This window comes from Haemaphysalis longicornis, unplaced genomic scaffold (genome assembly GCF_048455015.1).
Source record: "Haemaphysalis longicornis isolate Haplotype H1 unplaced genomic scaffold, Haemaphysalis longicornis Haplotype H1 scaffold_8, whole genome shotgun sequence".
In the NCBI taxonomy this organism is placed as follows: Eukaryota; Metazoa; Arthropoda; class Arachnida; order Ixodida; family Ixodidae; genus Haemaphysalis; species Haemaphysalis longicornis.
Window position 1 is genome coordinate 138,189,781 of NW_027526445.1, and position 25,533 is coordinate 138,215,313.

General features: G+C 48.2%; 2 protein-coding genes across 2 annotated transcripts in view; one reads left to right on the forward strand and one right to left on the reverse strand.

Moving 5' to 3' along the window:
- Positions 1 to 1,714, reverse strand: part of LOC144149701 (uncharacterized) — a 40,452-nt gene extending 38,738 nt beyond the window's left edge. Inside the window, exon 1 of the mRNA XM_077681352.1 lies at positions 1,297 to 1,714. Coding sequence (XP_077537478.1) covers positions 1,297 to 1,410 — 114 coding nt within the window. The 5' untranslated portion in view covers positions 1,411 to 1,714. The remainder of the gene's footprint in view (positions 1 to 1,296) is intronic.
- LOC144149635 (uncharacterized) overlaps positions 1 to 25,533 on the forward strand; it is a 377,896-nt gene that overhangs the window by 152,399 nt on the left and 199,964 nt on the right. The window lies entirely within an intron of this gene.

Below are 25,533 nucleotides of genomic sequence, written 5' to 3' on the forward strand. Positions count from 1 at the left end.
GGAAGAAGAAAAAAAAGCACTTAAGTAGATGACGCGTGCGGAAAGGCAGCTCCGTCTCGTACTGTCCCATTTGCCCAGCGCTCACCTTTTCTGCTCGCTCTGCTGTTTTTTTCTCTTTCAGCGCTGCTTTGTTTTAACACGAAAACGATTTATTCCCGGATACACGAAGATTTCGCGACGATATCCGTCACGGAAATGACGCCAGTACAACGACGCACGCGGCCTGTAAAGAATGCACCCCTGCACACAGGGTCTTCTTGTGGGGAAGCAACCTTTAGTACTAAAGAGTACGTTGTACTTAGGGTCGTTGGCTTTCGGATGTTATATTTTTTACCCGAAAGAGTTTTATGCCTTGATACACCAACGTTTCACTGACGTCATATCCGTCACGCAAATGACGCGAGCAAACCTTTGCCGAAGTGATTCACCAGCAGGACGTTGCCTGCCAAACACACCCATAAGACAGCCGGCGACCCGCAAATCATACTGAGCTGCAGATTTCGCTGCGCATTTCACTTTCGTGTTTTACCGATTCCTATGACAAAGGAATCAACCACACTATTTTTGGAGATACAGTTTCACTTGGTGGTCTAACTTGCTACTCTAATGGAGAGGGGGGGGGGGGGGGGCACTGTCGCCGGCAAATTAAAGAGCGTCTTTCCAAAAGAGTTCTATCTCGTGATTCACGCGTCCAATCACCCTGCAGTTGGAAATCGCATAATCTAATCTCAGATTTCGCAACCTAGCTGGCGGAACGAGTCCGATGGTCAGGCGGAACAGACGTATTCATGGTGCCCCACGCATCCGTAATAGCTACCTCATAATGTCTTCCAATGATAAGACCAACATAAGGTGACTGAGCGAACGTTAACTGAAGAAGCTCACTGGTAACAAGATTTTGGCTGGCACCCGCGGGAAGGCGCCTGGTAACAGATTGTCCTACATGACTACACCGCTGGTTGCGCTGCTGAGCACGAGGTCGCGGGTTCGATTCCCGGCCGCGGCGGCCGCTTTTCTGATGGAGGCGAAAAGCGAAAACGCCCGTGTGTTCGAGATTTCGGCGCACGTTAAAGATCCCCAAGTGGTCAAAATTAATCCGGAGCCCTCCACTACGGCGCGCCTCATCGCCTGCGTTGCGTCGGCGCGTTAAACCCTACAATCAATCGACTACACCGCTGGTATTTGAACACGTCCCGTGCTAATAACTTCTCGAGGAGCCAGAAGAAATAATTGAGAAAATGGTAGACGCACGATTAAAAACAAAATCCACCCACCCACCGTACACCGTGTTCGCACCTTGTGTTCGTGGACGTTGGAGACGAAGCTGTACCGGTATATGCTCACGGGCAGGAAGATGGTGATGAAGGCGAAGGCGGCCAGCGGCAGGCCGAAGGCGCGGTTCAGGGACATCACGCGCTGGCCGCACACCACCTCCGGGGTGCAGCAGTCGCAGCAGCGCGACAGTTGGTCGCAGCAGTCGTCGAACGCATCGTCCTCGTACTCCCAGTGGTCCCGCGCTGCTCCGCCGCCGCCTCCGCCTCCGCCGCCCCTGTTGTCGCGGTCCAGCTCTTCCTCGCTCAGGATGTCGTCCAGGAGGGCCAGGACCTCGTCGTGACGCGACCACTGCACACCCGATGCACACGCCAATGGGAGCCGCGGCCGTTTTCACCTGTTCCAAGTTCCTATACATACATCACGACCCACGGACGTAAAAGCCACCATGCTCTAATACCAAAAGCTTTACAAATACATATCAATGGTCACAACGGCCTAGTTTGCTTCTTTGGGAGATATGTCACTTTTGTACTGAAATACAAAAAAAAAAAACTCCGGCTTGCAAGACGGCTAGCGCCATCTAATGAGAACTGGATAAACCAAGGTATTTCTCGGTTATCTTTTATTTCAATAAAGAAGTGATATACAGTTGGAACCCGATCTAACGAAGTCGCGAGGAAGCCCCAATTATTTCGTTAAATCGGTAAATTCGTAAAACCGGGACTGTCATGTTACAAACAGTTGACTCTATAGGTACGATGTCTAAAGCGAAAGGGGCAACCGAGGAGCTGCCATGACATCGTATAATTGCGGCGGCCGTTGCGCTCCCGTGCCGATAATTTTTTACAATGCTCTAAAAGTCCGCGGTGCAAATATGAAGCCAGTCGGGGCTTGCCCCGAAGTCGTCGCACCCGAGCAGACGCCGGAAACACTGCGCTTTTTAACACGAGAGCGTTTTATTCCCGGGTACACGAAGATTTCACCGACGTCACATCCGTCACGGAAGTGACGCCAGTACAACGGAGCAAGGGGCCTGTAAAGGGTGCACTTCTGCACGCAGGGTCTTCTTGCGGGGAAGCAACCTTTAGTGGTAAAGAGCACGTTATACTTAGGGTTGTTCGTTTTCGGGTTTTATATTTTAACACAAAATTGTTTTATGCCGGGATACACCAAGATTTCGCTCACGTCATATCCGTCACGGAAATGACGCCAGTACACCTTTGTCGAATCGGCCTGCCAGCAGGACGTCGCTCGCCAAGCACACCCACAAGACACCTGCCGGCCCGCAAATTATGTCCAGCTTCATATTGCGCTGCGCATTTCAATTTCGTGTTTTACTGATTCCTGTAAGAGAGAAATCAAGCAAGGTTTTTTGTTGCACCACTTCACCGCTGCGCGGAACGTTCTTGGCTCTGATATTCTTAAAACACGTAAACAGGGTTTCCTCCAACCTCTCGTGCGGGGTGTCCTTGAGGTTCTTCGGCGCAATTCAAGTCGAAGTGGTATAAATGACGGCGTCTTTCCCCGTTAAGATGGTGGAAACCGTGCTGGACTGGATGGCGTGGTCTGCGGCCACGGGACTACTTTTTAGTTTATTTCGTAGAGATCCATAAAACCGAAACTAGATGCCCCATTGTTTTTTTTTTTTTTTTTCTGACGTGGCGCCATACATGGCGTTCTGACGAAACACATTTGCAATTGCTCATTTTCTAAACGCCTGTTTGTCGAAACACTTCGTCAAATCGGGAACGGCGGTGAATCTACTTCGTTCGAGTTCGTAAAAGCATTGATCCGTATAGGCAACCGCGGGGGAATGCGAATTGGTTCGTTAGATCGAGACATTCGTAAGATGGGGTTTCGTTAAATCGAGTTTTGATTGCATTTCTAAAGTGAGCAAACTATAGGCCGTTGTGAGCATTTAAAGGCACTTGTAAAAGTTTTCGTGTTGGTGGCACTCTGGTTTTTAAGCCCGTGGGTCATGAATTAGCAAGTTCCATCGGAATGTGATCGCGTGAGTCGCCCTTAAAAAAGGCCATGAAAACAAAATAGAAGTTTGTTCCATCTTTGACGTCAGGTGTGACGGCCTGAATGTAGGCAGAAAATGAGGGCGCCGTTTTGCGCTGAAGCCGCTTCCCGCAAAATTTGTCTCTGTGTAAGTTGGAAGTTCTGACAAGATAAGAAGAAAAAAATGACATAGTTGCACGAATGTACTACACAGACGGCAACAGACTTGTCTATAACACAGCTTTCGTACATTCAGTCTTATCCTGCCCCCCCCCCCCCCCTCCCCTTGCGGGATTTGAAGAAACATACTGCGGCGTTGTGAAGTCTAAGTGTATACCTTTTTTGTCTCCCAATTTTGTAAAAAGTTTGTTTTTGCAGTTTTCAAATGTGACTAGTTATAGACTCTGTTATAGACAAGTGTGTTGCGCACTGTACCAGTAATCACGTTAAAACTTCATTGATAGCTTATGGAGCGTACTGTTTGTGTTGCGGTCTGATAATCTAACGGTGACGACAGCTCTTTGCGAAGCACGTGTACGGCGTTATTGTTGTCAACGTCAGTCGCTCCGCGAAAGAGCAAAATGGACGCTACCTGCGATGTCAGGCCTGCACAACGTCAGTGCGTTTTCCTGTGCAGTGATCAGAGGTGGCACTAATGGAGTGGCTTTGTGCACTTCTTCAGCGCTTATAAGAAACAGGGCGACCGGAGGGCAATATAGTCAGCCCACGTTATTCCTCAAAGCGCCGCGACAAACCAATTAGCCGAGTGACCTTTTCCGCGCCATTAATGAAGCCGGTCTGGATTTACTCAGGGTGCTTGGATCTGTCGCGAAAGATTATCCGTTGAAAATAATGACAAAGGACTTTCCTGGGTTAACAAAAGAAAAGAGCGTGTAGTGTACCATCAGCAAGTGCCCATTGAAGCGACGGGCTCAGCCGAAGCGAAGGACCCGGACGTCAACGCGCGTGGGCGCTTTGAAAGGAGATTGCAGGCTACTTTTTCTCGCCTAGTTTCCTTTTTACCGGCGCTGCAGAAATTCATAACCACATTAGGTCCGACAAATCATGGAAATGACTCGTGTCACGTTCAAAATACAGTCGACTCTCGTTAATATCAGGCCACGGGGACCGCGAAAAACTTGGAATGAACCGAACTTCCAATGACACAAAATCGGTTCAGAATCTCGACTTTTGTGACCAAGTCGAGCTTACGAGACGGGCTGCCATGGTAGTTCAGGCTTGCTAAAATCGAAGCCTGGTGCGGCCACCGCACAAACTGCTCACGCGGAGCTGCGCTCAAAAAAAAAAAAAAAAAGAAAAGAAAATAACTGGAGAACCTCGAAGGAGAGATGCGTATGCTGGTGAGAGTTTTAACTGGCCTGCCGTTTTATCAGCTGAGCGCTGCCTCAGTAGCGATGGCGCGCACGCCAGGGCAGAACACGGCGCGGTTCTTGCGGTTGAAAATTCTGAATTTTATCAAGAAAAGACGGTCGCCTGGATGCTTCTTATTGGAAATAACTTCCAGTTAACCTATAACCCGCTTTTAACTTCGAAGCGACGAACCCGGTTGTCAAAGCGCGCGCGCGCACATTTTGAAAGGAGACTGCGCTTAATGCGTGGAGTCGTCTGCTTTTCCCAGGGCAGTTCATTTGTCGTCTCTGCAGTATAGTTTCAAAATAGATTAAGTGTGAGAAATCACGCAAAAAAGAATCAAGGCCGCTCCGCTCAACGTGAAAGGATTAGCCATAATGGGCTTTCTTTCAGCAATTTCTTCCATTAATTGGATCGCATGTAAAATTGCCGGGACCAGCACATCACTTTCAATTAACCTAAAATTCCAATTAAGCTATTTGTAATTATCGAAAGTGGAGTGTACTCGCATTAAGCCACTCTTTGCGCCGCGCAGAGGAACAGTACGAGGGGCGACTTAAATTGTCGTTCTTAAGTTGTGCCAGAGTATAGATGTCATTTTAAACAGTAGTCAGTAATGTATTTTGTGGCGTAGAAGCGCGGCTTATAATGTCATCCATCTTCCATTTCGCTTGGTACTGCCAAGTCTGCTTATGGCAAAGCGCTGACAAAGAATTACGGTCTACTAGTTGCTCATCTGACTATGGTTTATTGCACAGATGGATGACAGTGAAAGCTACAAAATATAGCACGTCGAACATGCGCCGACGAATACGCTCCATAAAATACGGATACATGGATTAATTAACGCCTGCAGCTATTGGATACCCAGTGCGGATCTTCGTCCCGTAGTTGGAGTTATGGATCACGATGGTGATGCGGTGATGGGGACAGCGATGCTGTTAATAGGGATGATTGCGAAGTGCAGCGTAATGATAGGTAGTTTTGAGTACGATGCTAAGTCAAGTGTTTGCTGATATTGCGACTGCAGCAACTACGAAATGGCTGACTGTTTTCAGGATCATGCCTGCTTACTGCAGCCGGCCGGGGCATTTCGCTAGGATTGACCGACGGCGGGCATTTTCGTGTCAACGAAGACTGGCCTTGTAATATTATAGCGGCGCGTCACTGTCGCGCGCGGCTTGTTGTACCTGCGATTGCGGTTGACGTGTCTTCGTGCTGCCGGCGGGCTCGTCCTGTGAACTCCGCCTGGTAGTAGCGACAACGGGCCTCTCGCGGTGACCGCTGGACGCCGCGCTGTCATTCGAGCTGCTTGCGTGGATTTCCACGACGGTTACCTGGGTGTCCGCGATAGCGGCTGTGGGCTCGGCGGCACCGCCCCTGTAAACGAAGAACGAAAGGTCGCAGGTCCGATCAACGCGAGTGTACGATTGCATCGCTCTACGTTAAGTTCGTGTCAGGCACACATTGTAGCAGTTGTGTCGGTGTCGGTCGTGTCTTTTTGCAAGAACATAAGAATTCGTTAAAACGAATTCCCCGGGACGAGAAACTGACCTCGTTCTGAGCGGTTCTTCGTCAAAAGCGGGGAACATTTGCCTTCCGTGCATTGCAGTTGGGACCGTGAAAACTTCGAATAAAAAACTTCGAAAAATAAGCAATATCGTTATAACGAGGGTTTACGGCATAAGGGTCGATTGAGAAGGCAACGAACACACGCACAGGAAAAGCGCGCGAAACGTGCGAATTTCATAAGTTAGGATTGTAAAGTGAAACTATAGTGTAACTTCAAAAGTTGCTGTCGCCGGTATCCATCATCGTCACAAATGACGCCCACCATCAATTGGGGCTACGTTGGTAGGGAGCGCGGGATTTGCTCTTTTTTCGGGCTCGTTTATTCGCCTGTGTACGTTATGTTGTTTTTGTTTTTGAACGGCGATTTCGATTTCAACGCATATCCGTATATATTGTCGGGTTGTTGCCGCCAACTTCGCATTGTAATTTAAGCAAAGTTTACGTCTCCCAATCCAGCATGACGCAGCGCAGCACGATTTAACTACAGTACAATAAGGTACGATACAACACCAACGGATACAACCCAATATCCCGCTGTGCATGCGGCAGACAGCACTTTATTACAATGTGATATGGTTCGAGACAATGAGCTGAAATACTGTAGAACACAATGCACAGTGCGATACGGGCAGCCCAGCAGTGTCGAAAGTAAGAGCCGTACAGCAACAGGACTATAGGCGGGGCTGTCTGTCCTTATCGCTTTTGACATTTACCGCGATGCGCACTATTTCATTATTTATCTACTAGTTTATCTCACCACATATATTCCTTTATTTTCACCCCGCTCGAGGGTGGCACGATTGCGTACATTAGTCCGCCGTGACAGCGGCTGTGCCGTTGACTTCATTCTCGGCGCTGCGCCAACTCTTATCACCGAGCTACGTACGTCCGCGACCAGTCTCAAAAATTATGGCCTAGGCGTTCACGCGTAAGAATGAAAGTCGTTTCACTGAGCCGAACGCGAGCATGCATACTCGGGTACAATTTAAGAACGGCATGAGGGGTATCACTCCGCCGAGGCGACAGACCCGGATGTCAACGCGCGCGCGCGCGCATTATGAAAGGAGACTGCGCTTAATGCGTGGCATCGTCTGCTTTTTCCAGGGCAGTTCATTTGTCGTCTCTGCAGTAGTTTCAAAGAAGGCTAAGTGCGAGAAGTCACGCAAAAAAAAAAAAAAAATTGCGGCCGTTCCACTCAACGTGAAAGCTGTCGGAAGTGCGGAGCACTGATTCGCCATAATGGTCGGTAGTGCCGTTATCCGCTCACTGCTACCACCCAATGCAATTCAAACTTCCCGCATTCGCATCGCTCCCGGGATCCTTGCCAATCACGAAAACGCCCCGTGTCGCGTTCAGAATACTCGGAGTAACGCACTACTTGCGCCGCGCGGAGAAACAGCCGACTGTGGTGATGAGGCGCAAGGCGATTCCCGTTGTTCTAAGTTGTACCCGAATTTAGTAGCGCTCGAGCTGGGGGAGCTCCGCTTGACAATGCAGGGAAGCAGAGGACGCGCGCTTAACTCTCCCGCCTTTAGTGCCGCCCACCGCCTATCCTGTGTGTTGTCCATGGCAACGCGTTTTCTTGCTCGCGAGGCATTCTTCCCCTCTATGAGCTCGACTGAGGGACTTCAAACCCCGACATAGCGGATGAAGACTAAGACAAAGGACGAGAAAAGGCTAGGGTGCACGACCATGCCCATGCCGATGAACGCGTAACTAGCGTGCTAACAGTTGAGTTACAGCAAAACAAAAATTCAGTAACTTGCGTGGTAACAATGAAATAAACGATTAATTGGTTATAAATGATGGCCCGTGTGCGTATGGGGCGTGTGTCCAAATGAACGTGCAGGTGCGAGTTCACGAATAAATTGCGCCCTGCTGGGCGGGTGCGTAGGTGTGGAAAAAGTGATTGGTATGAATTGCATGTAGGTTCTCTGTGGGAGTAAAGAAGGTATAAATGAAGGGGGTAATTAAGTTCAGGCTGCGCGTTATCCTCGAGAGTTCTTCGTCACGTAATTACATGCGATAGCGAATATGGCTGAAGGTGTTCGAACCCGATCGCAAGCTGCAGTGTAATCGAAAGTGCAAGAACCAGCACTAAAGGGTTTCGTTATTGAACTACAGAGTGAGAGGCCAAGGCCAGTATTAGCCAGAAGCGCTGCATCATCAGTCACGCCGCAGGATTGCTGACGCCTCTGGGTTGGCCAAATTAAATGCATGCATCACTCTAGCGAAGTTCTGGGTCGTTGCCGGCAGAAGTGTCGGCTCATTAACGGAACTTGCTGCGTTTGCATGTTGCTGTAACAGGAGATCCGAAGTAGAAACGAGCGAAGATCTAGGACAAAAGAGGTGCTAATGATGCGCTGTTAGTAATTCTTGAAATGTCGGCGTATTCTCGTTATTCGCACTAGTATTTCATCCGTTCGTGGGTTTCGTTCGTCCTACAAGCATAGTATCCGCGTTGCCTGAGGATTGATCCACTCAGCGCGACCAGCAGGGAGCGCGTGGTCTTGTATTGACTTGTATTGACTTGTATTGACTTGCATCAGACATCACGCTCAGACTTATTTCTGCCTGCTGCCTCCCCCCCCCTCCCCAATATAAAAACGTGCACGCAGGCACACGCACACCACACACGCAGAGAGAGAGAGAGAGAGAGAGAGAGAGAGAGAGAGAGAGAGAGAGAGAGAGAGAGAGAGAGAGAGAGAGAGAGAAAAGCTGGTTGCCAACCACGCGTTCTTCCTCAACAAGAATGACAGCCGCCGACTCAGCAAGTGCGGGGCCATAGAGAGAAGAAACCTTAGAAGCACCGCGTTTGGCTTCCTGTCACGTTCACCCGCGACCGCGATTTTTCTGCGTCGAGATGGTGGCGCTGGCATAAGAGAGGAGAATAAAACGAGGTTCGCGAAGAAATGACTACCGCGCTGCGGGCTCGGGCACTTTTGGAGGTGATTGCTCTTCTTGCTGTACTCGACCGCGCTGTAGTGATTTCAAATCCGCCCGGACATCTGCCTCACTTGTCCGTGTTAGTGGGATCCGGTTCTGTTACGTGTCTTGCGTGAAGAACTAACTTTGTTGCTTAAAAACACCAAGCTTACGGACATCCACGGGGGCCTGTTCTTAGCCAGCAGGCGCTTTCATGTAGCGTGATCCCCCGCGTTTGGCAGGCCTTCTTTCACCCAACTATTTTTTTTTCACTGCTGTAAAGTTACGAACAGTAACGAGTTGCTGTCATGAGTGTGCTGCTTATCGGCGTCAACCCACCGGTATGGACATGTCGTTGTACGCAGATACCCACGTAAGGGCGGATAAAGAGAGACATATAGAGAGAGCCGCGAACTACTTGGCGAGACATAGAGCGCCAGTTTCACCTTTAAAACCACTGTTACAACCATTGACAGCACGAGCTGTCAGAGCTGTCAGCACGTATCCACAACTATTTATGGAACTGCGCTTCTCGCAATCATCGTTATTATCACAATATGGAAAGTCCACGTTTTTCTCCTTGTCAGCTCTGAAGCTTTTCTGACCAGCAGCGAAAGGGTGCAGCCGTGGATTGATAAAGAGTTCCGGCCGCCGCCTGTCGCGACTGGTGCAAGGTCATGAATTTAAAAGTTGCTGACACCGATGTGTGATGTCAGTGTTGGGGGAGTTATTTACGTTCACGCCGTTAATCTCCGCGCGAATGCGATCACTTAACTTCACCGGTAAACTGACTTCGTGAAAGCGGTGTTACGGTATGTGACCTTTCTGGACGTATCCATGCACAAAGAGGATTTGTAGAGCATGCGCGTTCTGCTACATTGCTTGTACATTGTGGAGTCCCAAGCACTGAAGATTATAAAGCGAAGATTTCTATGCTTCCCTGATGGCAGGAAACTTGCTGCAGGAAAGCCAACTGTACACAGTGTGTTTCACAAGACGATGGTGATAATGGTAAGCGAAGGCACTGCAAGTGCCTCAAGAAAAAAGCGCTACTCGTGGCCGGAATCGAACTGGAGTCCCACGATCGAGTTATGAAGCCGACGTCTATACGAGTGCGCCATTCCGACACGGTCGAAGCAGTTGGGATTGTGAAATTCGACTGACTTTAGCTGCACGGCAGGAAACTTGGCGTTTTATCCACCTTGGTCTTAAAAAAGTGTGTTTCATTTTCTTCTGCTTCTTTTGTGCGTGGAGAAAGCAGGAACCTGCCAAGTATGTCGCGGTGCTCCCAAAGGCTCCGAACTGGTGCTGCTGCTCTTTAACTCTCATTTCACATAAACACTTTTCACATAAACTCTCATTCATAAACAGTTGATCAGAAACTATATCAAGCAGGGAACATAAATAATAACAACAGCGCTGTGCGAATCGGCTATAACGTATGAAGCGTTTGTAGTAAGCTAAGCTGACTCATTTTTTTGCGAAGTACGAGCTCATTTTGCAGTTGTGCATTCAAATTCGGCAGAATGACGCGCACACACCACGCGTCATCTTTTTTGTGCAAATCTTGGCTCGCTTGCGTCAACGGCGTTGCAACATCACGCACGCGCCCAGCTCCGTGGGTGGACAAGCGTATACGCCAAGTTTTTCAATGCGCCACACATGACTGACGATGTTCTAAGCGCATTGTTCGAAAACCATCACGATTTCTGACCATGCGAATACAACCCGTAGAATTACAGTATTCGAAAACCCATTAGACGTCTGGCGCAAGGTTAGAGGACGTCATGAGGCAGCAGAATATATTTCTGATACCACTTTTTTTGCGGGTCACGACGCTGGGTGTCTGGGAACACGCGAAATCGGATGTGCAACGTGGCGAAATCCTTCGGCCGAAGATATTGTGATATAGTGTACCCGCCTGCTCGTTATATACTCGCCGCCTCGTAGCGTATCTCTCGGGGCGTGGACGCGATAATCGCTTTCACACGCCGAGCGAGCGCTTTTTATACGAAACGCCGGCATACGCAATCCTGAAAACGACCGCGCCGTATACGCCAAGCCGCCGGAGATATACATGGCCGATACATTTTGGGACGCCCGGCGGTGATTCGCTTATACACTGCTTGCGTAGTCCTCATTACGTCCCTGCGTCTAATCGCCGCGTTTCAGTTAATGAGAAGATCGCGAGCTCTGGTAGAAGCTGCTCGTAATCGGGCTCAATCGTTTCGCCGAGCGGAGTAGACGGCTTATGGCGTAGTCATCAACGACGCTGCGGCTTCACCCATGATGTGGAAAGAAACCGATTTCGAGAACAAAATGTCAGCGTATAGCAAAGCGGGGAACCATGCGCAGACGCAGTGAGGATTCGTGAGCAATGTGAATTACGTGCGCTCGCCGATAAACTTCGGCGAAGCCGATAGCCTCTTTCTACAGCAAACGAGGACGAAAATGGTGATATCCCCGATTTCTGAGCACGTGAACACAACAATTCATGCAGTGGGTAGAACAGCGAGGGTTAGGCAAGTCGAAAAACGCGCCAGAAGTGAGCCTAACGCAATATATATGTGAACGGCTGGCTGCACACGACTGGGAAAGACGCAGGGGCAGACATGACCGACTCGAACCACTGACTCATTAACAGCGTCACAGGTATACAAGCACGAGCCCAACGGCAGCAGAGGCAACCGTAATCGTCCTGGCTATAGTGCAAGCGGAAAAGAAAGAGCTGCGCATTATTACGGACTCCATAATAGCGTACGGGGGATACACCAAGGGAAGAATACCAAGGACGACGGCTAATAACCTCGTAGGCGTCGATAACAATTTCTGCCGAAGACAGAATAACGTGGACACTGGGACATGAAGGAGGGCTAGTAAGGAATGGGGCGGCGCATCAGATCGGTCGTGAATTTACGAATGGAGTGGAGGTCTAGACGTTCTGCTTCACCCCCTTCCCTCATCGATATGGCGAAAGTCTCAAGCTGCTTAGAGCTAAAAGACGCCAATGCTGGCCACCCCATCAAAAGCTTAGCAGAGAAGTAGCCGTAGCATGGCGTCGAATTCAAACCAACATCAAATGAAACCTGCGCAGTCGCCAAATCTTTGACCAGCGTGCGCGAGAGGCGATTTTTCTGTCTCCTGACGCTCTTAAAGGGACCATGAACACTATCTTCAACTTTTTTTGAAATCTTAAATGTTTGCAGAACGTAGTCACCCAACACACCCGGTGCACAGATTAGGGGGTCGCTAAGTATACCTCAGCCAAAAATTACTGCTCTATGCCCATCAGATAACTTGTTAACTCGCTCAAAAGATTTTTTTTTCTTTTTCTCGGTCTTGACGTCCTTTAATTGACGGCTCGAATTACGTCACTAAGGCCGTGTAGCAGCTGTTGGCCGGTTTTCCATCACTTGCAGCAATGAACGCTTTTCGATGGCAACTTCGAAAACAAAGCCACAAAAGCAAAGCAGAAGTGGAAGGCGTATCTGGTGCGACGAACAAATCACGCAGTGCCGCTCCGTGCTGGCGATAACTATAGCTTTCGCAGTGGTTCCAGACGCGAAGGCAAGAGTGAAAGCGCTTCGAAATTGTTGCAGGGTCTCTCTAAGAAGGAACAGCCTAGCAGACGATGGGCCCATCTGAGCGCAGTTTCTGAGCATGCGCTTAATCTCGACCTGTTTGCAACTTGGCTTCCCGCATACGGCGCTGACACATGAAAAGTCGCCGCTCGCGTACGCTAGTTAAAGATTTAGCCGACTGTACATTCAGCTAGCTGCATGTGTTCACGGTAGTATTGTCACGAGACTACGAAGAGGCGAGGGTAAGGAAGTTGCTGTGGTCCCAGCCTCCGCCGAAGGAGCTGTGTGGGCGCTATAGCCTGCTGTCTCTCTGTTATTGTGCTTTCCTTTTTTCTTTTTAGTTCTTTGATTCTTGTTTCTAGACCACTGACATGCGCGTCTTGCAGTGAAATATACACCGTGTGTTTGTGTGTGTGCGCGTGTTTGATTTTGTGTGTCGTGTTGTTTGCAATTCGAGGATCGTGTCTTAACTCCTGACCTGTATGTTTTCTGTACCAATACTCCCATTCTTGTTGAAGACTTAAGTCGAAACGGGGAATTAAGCAGGCTTCGGCGACAAGCGTACGTTTCCTTAATTTGTATATATATATATATATATATATATATATATATATACGATATACGTATGCACCTATACATGCACACGGGTGCTGCCATAGCTCTATTTGCGGGCAGAGTTTGTGACGTCCGTTCTTCGCACGTTGTGGAGAAACCTTTGCGTACTCAAGAGGTATTGTACACTCCGGCGAAAAAAAAACGTTTTTCTAAAAAAAAACAATAATATACAACAAAAGCAAGAATCGGAACTGAATCTTTAGACACCGAGCGTCACCGCATTGGTCCTGGCGTTTAGCGTACAGCGTCCTTGACGTCCAAGCGCTTCTGCTGCGAGCAGCGGCAAATCAACGCCTTCCCCGCCAAGCCATTGAAGCCTGTCCGCGCTTTGAGTGCGGCCGAACGTGGGAAAAAGCGTAGGATACAAGCGGTGACGTCAGAGCATCAAGGTCTCTAATGGTGGCGAATCCTCTTTCGTGGTTACATCATCGAAATACAGCGGTAGTAAACGTACTCGTCGGCCGCTTCGCTAAGGATGGTTGTGTAAAGCAGCTCTTTGCCCGGTATACGCTACTCCTTAATCGTTGCGCGACGAACTGCTTGAGAAAGTGCGCGCGCCTCTCTAATCGGCGCCTCTTCCGCCTGGGCCTACACGCTCATCCAAACCCGGACCCTTTCATAAGGCCGAGTTCTGGCGTTTCTGTGGGCTCCCCGCTCTTTCCTGCCTATCTGCTCTCTTTCACTTCGTCCGAGTGGCACGACATCTTTTCGTTCGGAATTAGATGAAAAGAACCCGAAACGGCGCCGTCTACTCGTCGTTACGTTTCCTTCGTGAAATAGTCCTCAAACGACGATGAAGACGGTAGCGGAAGGCGTGACCGCCATTCCTGACCTTTCCGAGTGAATCGCGCGCGTGCGAAAGCCAAATGGAGGACGATAGGGCAAATGTCTTTCTCAGTAGTTTTCTAGGTAGTCCCGATCGATTGCAATGTCTCCACGCGATCCAGGCCGGAACCATTTCATAGAAGCACGTCGGTGAGAGCCAGTGGCCCGATAGTTTCCGAATAGACTCTGCACCTCCAGCATCCTAGGTAACTCTTCCACTGGCCGCAAGTGTTAGCTTTCGTTGTGGCTAGCACATTCGACGGTTTGAGAGGCCAGCCTGGGCTTTTACTTTCTCTTGGTCATACCGCCTTTCTTTAAAGATGATTTTTAAAGCGAAGCTCTCAATGCGTAACTGATGGCGTCTACGTCCGAGTAAAACACACTTGAGGAAAGGCAATTTACACAATGGGTTTCAAAAAGTTATACAGCAATCATACATCAAATAACATAACAATTGGGTTTCCTTGCACAGATAGCGGACCTCTCGTAATCCGAAAAATATAGCTTTGCAGTACACACGGCTAGCGATTATGATGATGACCTTCTCTAAGTAGGGTTTGACGTTGGCTTTAAAATTTGAGTTGAAGCTATAGGCTCTGGCTCTGAACCACGGTGTAAGATATAGTATTATATATCTTACACCGTGCTCTGAACTTTGGCAGTTTGGATTTTGGACTTTAAGAGAGTGCGTTTTGGACTTTGGCTTTGACTCAGGCTCCATGGGAGACAGCTTCGCGTTCTAATGATCTTTTGACTAAGAAAGAGGCTTTCTTTCTTAATGATACAGGCGTCGTCGTGATGGCTGCGGCCTAATTGTTTGTTTTCCTCTCATTTGTAATGTTTATTTCTCTTACGTGTGCTGTTTCATGCTCTCCCTATACGTTGCGTACATCTTGAACGTGTCATATTGTACATAATATTGAACGGGGGGGGGGGGGGGGGGGGGGGGGGCTGGCAGAGCTAGTGAAGCTGTTGGTACAGCTTTTTTTCCTTGCCTCCCTCATTTCAAAGGATGGAAAATGAAGAAATTATTATTACTACTTTTTGTTTCCGTTCTGCGTTTATAGTCTGCATGGTAACACTGCCCACCCATAGATGTAAGTTGTGCACTACACTACACCGGCGCCTCTGGTCGTCGCATAGCACTTTCCCTGAGCATCTATCTACTAGTAGTGGTCGGTCTTCAATGATTTTCATCTGGCGCTGTCTTTAGGAAACTGCTGCTTGTCCACGTCGCCCCGCGCAGTACTTTGGCGAGGGTAGTCATGCGCAGAAAGAACGAAATAAATTTACTGTCACTTTGCTGTCACACGCTTACTGTCAGTTTATTGAATGAACTGTGGAAGCAAATTTATTCCTCCTGTTTATCTTAGTGCAAGCGAGTATTTCATATCGGCCTCAAAAACTATGTCAAAGTTAATTGGATAGCCATAACTTCTAGAAATGCCTTTAAAAAATCCCGCCCACCTCTGTATTTTTTTTTTGAACGAAATCAAGTTTTTAAAGCGTATGTGCTGTTCTTAGTAGTCGCATAGAACCGAACTCCCACTGGCAAGTGCTGATTGTGAGCGGTTCTGTGCGGTACTCCATTGTTGTTCCACTGGTCGCGACACTTCCGAGTTTGGCGAGGTTTATTGTCTCCCCAGTATGGACAACCTGACAGAAATACTTAATGGGACAGGCACTATTCTTGACTTTCCTGTATTGGGAATGTGCTAAGTTTTCTTGTACTTCGGCTAGACGACACGAACGCGAAAGGAAAAAAATATCCATTCTAATTTTCTTGTTTTGTTGCGTTCGCGTTTTTTCTCGAGATTTTCTTTGCTTTCAGTTCCTGCACAATCCCAGTAATAAAACACACAGAGCACCTCTACCGATGTTATGGGGGAAAGTGACGTTTTCTTGGTTCGTTACTTTACTACTCAAGGCGACAGTTCCTCGATTCGCCTACAATTAATATCATTCGAGCTATGGTATCGTAATTCCTTATAAAAATCCAACAACGGGGTTCATGTGTGGTTCCCTAACCTTGATAACCCATGAATGTGAAAAACTTGGTTTTTAGGCGTCGAAAGTCCGGAAGTCCTAGAATTTCTACAGACCCTTGAAAATCCTTGAATTTCATGTATATTTCTTTTTAATAGGCATAAGAGCTACACGAGGCTACGGGAGGTCTTAGTGAGCGTTTGTTGCTTGATTGACTTTTAGTGAATGAAAGTTTGCAGTTCGTAAGACACTAAAAGTGCTTAACCGTGTAACTCTAACAAAAAATTATGAAAAGTCGTCGAAGAAGATATGTCGCTGGAGCCAACATTTCATTAAGGAGACTTGTCTCAAGCCAAGTAGCCTTTTTGGAATGTTGGCTGCAGCAACACTCCCATTTCTTTTATGATTTCGCATAATTCCAATCCGCCATCTTCCCCTGAACGTCGATCTTATTTCAATTTATAACAGATTGCTCCTTGAAACTCCGCACGTAGTAAGAAAGTCCTCTAAATGCCCTTGAATTTGTATCATGTAAACCAGCATAGAAGCCCTGACACAGACACAACTTGATGAAGCATTTAGAGTAGTTGATGGTGTGAATGTAGTGGCCGCTTCAAGTCGGCGCTTAAAAGATACCCATTGCCCATGGCGGATCTGCTACGGCACCTAAATACATTTTAAAAGACGACATTCTCATGATCTGAGTCTAATCATTTGATTCACGAAGATGTGTAATGTATGGAATATGTCGTCACCAACACGTAATCTAGCCATTCCGCGCTTGAAATCGCGACCTTCTGAATTTTGGGGCCCTTTAAACGTTGTCCGAACGTATAGTAGTTTTCATAACATGCAAACAAACTATACCACACTCACAGACATACACGGGTTGGGGGCGCAAGGCTCACCCTTGGTTCTCGGTGGCCATGCTCTGCCGTGGTTGCCCGGTGTTGTAAGGCGGCGTGCGCCGAGGGTTTCAGGGTGCCGCACCCTCGGCCTCTCCTCGGCTGGCCAGAGGCCGATGCAGCACTCGCCGGACTTCACCGGCATGGACGCCGGGCAGTGATGATGATGTTGATCATCATCATTATCATCATCATCAAATGTCGGGTAGGGGATCGGCCTGCTGATTTTGTTTTGTGATGGGTACAACCCAGTCACTTCCGGTGCGAGGGTAAACGTTAATTAAACATACTGATATACCGGGCACCTCGCCCAAATCATACAAGAAGATACAAATCCATTCTTATCTACGAAAAGAATGTTTAGAATTGAGACAAGAGAACATTTTACAGTAAAAATAAGAATAACGGGTCTTGCAAAAATTTTTGCACTGCTGGCGCTTGAACCCAGGTCGTTTTTAAAGCAAAGCTTTACTACTTTCGTCCAGCGGTTTCGCCGCGGATGCGCAAATTCACCTTTTGACCGCACACACACACCCTGCGACACACCCCTCGAAGCGCATCGCGTGATTCGCCGGGCCCGCTTTCGGCGCTGCGCACAAGGCCCCTTTTTCAGTCGTTCTGCTCAGCTAGCGGCGGCGGCCGCCGCGGTTGCGTGCGCTCAGCCGATCGGCAGCCGACCAGCCCCGCCGCCTCCCACGCGTGCGCCGCTGGGTCGTCTCGGGCTACGTGAATCGTCCTGCGCGCGGCGAAGAGGGACGCCGCGTTCACCGTGAATGAAAGCGAGGCTGGGCTTCGCTTTGAACCGAATGACTTTGAACCGTGGTCGGTAACACAGCTACATCAAAGGTTAACCAAGTGAAACCAGGACTCAACCAGACTAATCCAAGCTATCCAAGGTTAGATGGGCTAAGCCACAGCCATTTTTTGACAAAACCCGTGGTTCTAACCGCGCCCCCTCCACACACAGACACACACACACGCACGCACGCACGCACGCACGCACGCACGCACGCACCAGAAAGGGTACTAAGGCCAAATGGCGGGGCTGTTTCAACAGTTGCTCGAAACAATAAAAGGAGTGCTCGAAGTGGACCCGTAGGCGGCGCTGGCTGCGTGCGGGAAGTGGCGGGCTTGCGCCCACAAGGGAACGGAATTTTCCCATCGGCCCCTCCGGAGGCTTAAAGGATGTATTAACTCCCACAAAGCATGCGACTTTGCTCAGTTTGAAAAAAAATTACTCCCACCTCCCCTCGCGGGAACCCATGTGTAGATGCGACGCATAGGGGGTTCCGTTGTTGTTTCCGTTAGGTTGATTCTCCCATCGCGTGAAACGTGCCGTGAACCCCCTGCCGCCGCTATGATGCAACGTGGCACGGCTATGACGCAACACAATCCAACACAATCCACTTTAATCCAATCCAATCCAAATCCAGTCCAATTCAATCCAATCCAAGCCAATCCAATCCAATCGAATCCAATCCAATGCCCCTCGCGAGAGAGTGTTCGCTGTCGGAGAGGAAAGGGGGTGAGCGGCGGAGAGCGCAGCTCGCGCGGCGAGGAGAATGGGGGAAGGGTGTGGACGGACAACGACAACGCCGTATGGAGGGACAAGGCGAGTGAATGAGATGCCGTCGCATCTAAAACTAGCCTTCGGGTCCAGCAGCGAAAGACGTGTTCGTAACCGAACTAAAACGCAAGAAGTATTGAAGAACTTTCAAGTTTCGTGCCACATGCAGTGACGTAATATGGGCATGAATTAAACGCATTTTGGTCAGCGTGTTAACTGCACGGTCGCGTTGAAGTATAATCCTGCAAAACGGAACAGGGTGATTCTTTACAATCGCGCATTCATGCGTTTTTTTTTTTTTTTGCAGTGGCTATGTTGGCGGGCGTCAATCGCACAAACGTGATTCTGTGACGTCATCACCTGGAAGTGGCTAGACAGGGGCGACTTCTCCATCTAATTTCTTTATCATCTCAGTTATTTGTTTGAGTTAGCGATAAAATTGCTGTCATTGTTATCGGGACGGAGCAGTCTTTTTATTTACCAAACTTATATTTTCTCTTTGTTAATTACATGACAAAAAAGGGGATATCGGCGCCATCTATGCGCGCCGGCTTCTTTAAATGCCTCATGAAAAGTAAGTAAAAGACGCCTTAGAATACATGAGTGTGAAAAATAAAAGGAAGAAAAACTATGACAAAGCTACTGGGCGATTTGAAATGCTTAACGGGAAACTACGTTAACGATAATCTGTGTTAACTTCTCCACCTAGGCATTTTTCTGGAAATACAAAAGGCGCGTGGTTAATACTCTTGGGTACTCGGTAGTCGATGCTTACGAATGAAACGAAATGTAGGTTCGCGTTCCGACCCGCCGCGGTGGCTCAGTGGCTAAGGCGTTGCGCTGCTGAGCACGAGGTCGCGGGTTAGATTCCCGGCCGCGGCAGCCGCTTTTCTGATGGAGGCGAAAAGCAAAAACGCCCGTGTGTACGAGATTTCGGCGCACGATAAAGATCCCCAGGTGGTCAAAATTAATCCGGAGCCCTCCACTACGGCGCGCCTCATCGCCTGCGTTGCGTCGGCGCGTTAAACCCCACAATCAATCAAGGTTCGCGTTCCGGCCACAGCGGCTGCTTATCTTAAGGAAGCGATAAACAACAACAAAAAAACTAAACCCAGTTCCACCTAGTGTGAAATTTGCTGAAACAGCTCTTGTGTCAATTCGAACATCAAAGGGCGCTCGTCCGAGAATGGCACCGCCTTCCCCTCGAAGATCGTACGGTTCACGCAAAGGAATCAGCTGCTAAACGTCACCCGGCCCGGAGGCGAGAGGAACCCTCTGATGACGACGACGACGACGACTACGATGATGATGATGATGATGATTGCCAGTGGTATCCCCTTTGTAGCGGAGTGATGACGTGTCATCTTACAAAAATATAAACAGATACCTATGTTTTATACTCTTCGTTTAATACTAGCGCTGCTCATAGGGCAGACTTAAAAAACTTATTAAGCCCAAAATACCGATTTTTTTCCTGCTACGTGTGGTACCTGACCTAAGCATTATTCCCCTCTCTGCTTTTCGTCCACCAGCATTCTAATCTTCTCTCGTCCCCTCGACAGCCTTGACGTTAACTTCCTCTGTGATACCCTTAAATCCTAGGGCTTCTGGAAGCCGAATATTTCCACCATGCAAGTTTGGATGGATACCCTCGCATTCTAACACTATGTGCCGCATAGTTTCTGTTTCTTTTCCGCACACCACGCATACCCATCCATTTTGCGTATATTTCACTACAAAGCTACAACCTTCTCTAGCCTCAAAAAGCAAAGCACCGCCCTTGGAATTACCGTAGAAATTTTCCTTTCTGATTTTCAATTTCTCTGCCCTGCGCACCTCTAACGACGTTTTAGCTTCCATTTTTTCCCTCCATTTATTAGTTTTTATCTGCCTTGCCTCTTTTTTGGTTGCCTTGGCTGTCTTGGATTATCCGCTGTTCTTTCCGTATTTCATCGTTAGCCTTCTAGTCTTCCTTAGCCTCTACTGCGAGACCACTGCGCCCTCTATCGGTGGTTCTGGGAAGCTGCTCGTTCCGCTGCGTGACGCACGATCTTCAGCAGACGGACAAAAAGGCTCGGCGTACAGGAGCTCCGCTGTTTCAACGCGTGTTTTTTTGGACATTTGAGCGCATGTAATGGAATCCCAGTACAAATTGAACCGTACATCCCTGTACTACGGCCGGTCTCACAGCCTATCGGTGTATCATCGGTTCTGGGACCATCAAATCAAACTTTTGAGTGGCAGAGAAGAAATAAAAAGGCCGCTCAACATGTGAGCAACAAAAGCGCGGATCGTGGCGTGTTGGGAGTCTCTTCTGTGTACTGAGAAGTGGTGTATTTCTGAGCAAACAGGGCAGAACCTTAAATGAGGCCATTCCTGAAAGAAGAAGCGGCAGGAGTAAACATCGTCGGAGCCGAACAAAGTGGATTTCCTGGAATCGCTATCGCCCAAATGAGAATCGAGGGAACGAAATAAAAAGAAGATATAAAGCAAAAAAAAACCTTTATGAAGCGGGGGAGCTCGAAGCTCGGGTTTATTGATTCTGCCTTATTGCAGCGTAGGGGGGACGAATGAGGCCGGAGGACATGTTGTTATTTTTTCTTTTTTGTTTTTTTGGAAAGTGAACTTTGTCGGACGGTTGACGAAGGTTCGCTCTCTGAGGGCGAGTTCATCCGCAGTCGAAGGGAAGACGTCGCAGCTCTGTGTCAGAGGTGCACAGAAGAAGGCGTGTGTGTACATAGATCTGGGATTGATCGAAGAAAAAGAAATATCTTTAAGGACGTTGTATTTTTCGCTGAGATTCGTATATTCCTCCATCGCCAGCATGTCCTCCATTGCGGGGAAGTTGCGCGAAGCGAGAATGACAAGAAAGAAAAAAAAAAAAAAGGAAACGTAGACGCGCAGTTTTCTGCAAACTGAAAGCAAGTGACAACACACGCGTAGGAGTATCTCAGTTCCGTGTTTTATTTCGTTCAATTATTTCTTTTTAGTATTCTGGTGTACGGACTTCGTATCGGTAAATGGCATTCTTTCCGCGAAAGGCACCATAGGTTGAATGGGGAGTAGTGGTGCGTTTAACTGCGTCTTTCGCCCCTGACGATGCCTTTTGGGATGTATCTGAAATGGACAGCCTATAACCGACAGCACTAGCCTTCTATAGGCAAGAAGAGTACCGCAGAAAGCCTGTTTTAAGACTGCTTCCCGCTTTATTTTTACGAGCGAACTCCTTTGGTCTTTGGAAAACACCGCTCACAGTGAAAGGAAAGGTTCCCAGCGACAACCTAAACCATTCTTGTTTAGAACAAAACACTTTACCAATTTCCCAAAGAATGTTGAAAGATCGAAAGCTTAAATTTTCACATCAAAACTTTTCACATCAAAAGTGCGCCAAAACCTTCGCTGAAAGTGCGTTCAATTGATCGGCCAACCTTCAAAGCCCCAATTCGCAGACGAGGAACGAATCCATGAGACGATTTTTTGCGCTTAAGTAAAAGCATCCACGAACGATCCAAATGTGTACCGATACGTGGCTTATGAGATAAAGATGACTATCGTACTCCTTCTTCGTAATCGGTGCGTGTATTGTCGTATCTACAACCGCTCTCTTTTCGCGATTTGCTAGTGACCGCTTTGACACAATGGCCGAATGCCTTCACGCACGTGCCATGAGTCCAGTGATTTTATCAGAGTTTCTCGGTCGACCAACCGGTCTACGGGGAAATGCATTAGTATTTTTGACAGGGCGCCATCCATCCCACTAAGAGGGCTCTCCCTTTAAAACTTATAATGTTATGAATTGTGTTCTTGAAACTGTGGATCACGTATACTCCCTATTATATTAAAAATCGCGGAGTTGCGACCTGTTTAAACGTTCTTCTCACGCGGCGAAGGGTAATAGCCGTTACGTAACTTTGTAGTGTACCCCTAAAATCTTCCGAAGCTTCTGGCTTATCTCGAAAACTCGAAATGCTGCCGTCGTAAGTCGTTCGTTGTAGCATTCATGTGCTTACATTAAGTTCTGAAAAAAAGAAAGGCAAAAATGCAAGACCCGCCGCGGTGGCACAGTGCCTAAGGCGTTGCGCTGCTGAGCACGAGGTCGTGGGTCCGATTCCCGGCCGCGGCCACCGCTTCTGATGGAGGCGAAAAGCAAAAACGCCCGTGTGTACGAGATTTCGGCGAACGATAAGACCCCCCAGGTGGTCAAAATTAATCCGGAGCCCTCCACTACGGCGCGCCTCATCGCCTGCGTTGCGTCGGCGCGATAAAACCGCATAATCAATCAATCAATCAATCAATCAATCGATCAATCAATCAATCAATCAATCAATCAAAATGCAAGGTGTTTGTGCACCATGAAACGCAGCCAAAGCTATTTTCTCGTTTAAAGGCTACAAATGATAGATTTCAAAATAACATGTTATCGCTTCTTGTTTGCAAGCTCCGTCCTTCTTTGACGCAACCTGCGATGACGTCATCGCCAGTGACGTCAGGGCCGTGTTGTGCAGCGAAGCAGGGGCGGGCCCGGAACGAGCCGCCGTGGCTGTGGAGGTACTGGGAGAAAATAAAATAAAAAACTAGGAGCCATTCCACTCTCCCGTGCTCCGTAAAACTGTCAAAATTTTCTTGAAATTAAGAGACCCGGAATTTCTAGACTCCTTGTAAGTAGGAGCGCAGTATCCTCCGCTGACCCGGTGGCAAAGAGCGTAGCAATATTTATGAAAAGTTGAAACAAAAGATCCCAAGACGGGCAAGCACGTCTTATGGGCTGTAAATGCGCAGGCATAAATTCCCACTGGATCGCCTGAGATTCTTTGCATCAGCCTCGCGCTGTCAAAAGGCTTTGTTCTCTTGCCGCTTGAGAGGCCTGCATTTGCGATCCGCCTTTTACGCTTTGTAATGTCTTCGATCTGTCGCCTACGCGTTGGGCCACTGTTCGCTCCTGTCGCAGTGTGATGGGCTATTCGACGTGACGATGGTGAATTTATATGTCTGTCTGCTCGCTAGCTTGCTGCGATTTTAAGCGCGTGTGAAGGAACACATCGCGCAATGGAACGCTCCAAAGACGCGTGTTTCTTGGAGCCGTGTTTTTTTTTATTGTTACTGATGCCGGCGCTGGACGCTCAATGGGTCATTTATTGCTCCGCAATAAAAAAAAGGTGCGCTAAAATTTTACTACCGAGTGATCCTAAACGTGCGCGAGAGCCCCGAAAGAGGGGCTGCATTCGTGACCTCGTTTTCTCCTATTGCGGGTCGTCCGAAGCGCCGCAGTTTTTGCTGGGGAAAAACGGAGCTGGATTCAGTGGAAAATTTTCGCGACGAGAAATTGAACGCGCCCTGTATATATCGGCGGCCTGGAAGCGGCGTGGTCATTCGTCTCGCGATCGTGAAAACAAACGGCGAACTAAGCGCGAACATAGAACTGAGAGAACAATAATAACAAAACAGCAACACGGAAGAAAAAAGGGGGGGGGGGGGGGTGGGGGGGTCGGTCGAAAAGGCGGTGTTATTCCCCTTCAAATAAACGCAAAGTACAAAACAGCTGGTGGAAGAGATAGAGCAAGAAGGAAGAAAGAACGGGATGCATAAAATCGGCGTATACGACGCGCAAGTCCCGTGGGCAGAGAAAGCCGCCGTTTCAGTTTCTCGCTATTGTATAACATAACGTTACATGCACCGCGTTGATGTATTTGGAAGGAGTGCAGCGAAAAAATAGGGAGGTGGGAATTTCTGGGCTGTACATCCTTCGTATGGATGCGCCACATAGATCTCCGTCCTGCCTTTTTGATAGTGTTTTTTTTTTTTCGTGGAGAGTGTCTGGCCCTTTCAAAAACAAGCGTGTTGTATCGGGGTGGCATATATCACGCGAGATGTGCTGTTAGCTTCTGTCTGTCTGTCTGTCTGTCTGTCTGTCTGTCTCTCTCTCTCTCTCTCTCTCTCTCTCTCTCTCTCTCTCTCTCTCCCGGCCACATTTGTCGTCTTTTGTCCCTTTGTCTTGTCTCCTAATGTCGTTTATGCGTGAAGGAAACTGCTCTGCAGAGATGTGAACGATTAAAAAAAAAATAAAAAAAATATTAGGAATAAACGGTTTCCTTGGTTTGTTTTTTCAACCAGAATAACATTTAAAAAAAAACCTGAGCTTCTCCGGGCAAATTCGTTTTGATGCGACCTATATATGCAGTGAGTAAGCGCTTTCTGAAATCAGTGATTTGACGTGACATCGTCGGCAGATTTTGAGAGCGGAAGCTGTGCTGGGCAGTTTCGTGATGCAGCGTGAAAAAATTACATTCTTTTCAGTGTTAACGGAAAAATTCATCGGGCACTGTGATTTGAAGGCGAACGCCAGCGATTATCGAAGAATGGCGATTATCGAAGTTCGCGGTGGCGTGACGTTCACCTGTCACGTGACACGGCATTCTGATCATTCTTGTTCCATCCCGGCTCGGTGCGGGGCTAGTGCAGTACTGACCACACTTGGCTGTTCGAATTTAGTCTATTCCTAGTAAATCTAGTAAGTGCTAGTAAATCCCATTCGAAATGTATAGTAAGCTCCTACGTTTATATTAATTACTTTTTTTCACCGCGGCTGCAATCTGGTTTCCTTCGTGTATTCGCCAGCAACTAGCTGCGGTCACTTTTCGCGTTTGATGTGACATCTAGGGCTTTCGCCTCAAGAAGTTTGTCGAGAGAGAGAGAGATCGAGAGAGAGAACTCTTTAATGTGCTGGAGAGGTCAGCTCTGCTAGCGGCAGTGCTTGCTACGCCAGATGGGGATGATTACAATGCAGTGAAGTGAATGTGAGAGATCGGAAAGCAACAATAGAGAGAAAAAAAAAGTTAAATAAAAATGGCACGCAATGTAGTGCAAGGAAAAAAACTCGAAATAAAGTTAAGGAAAAGAGAAGAAAAAT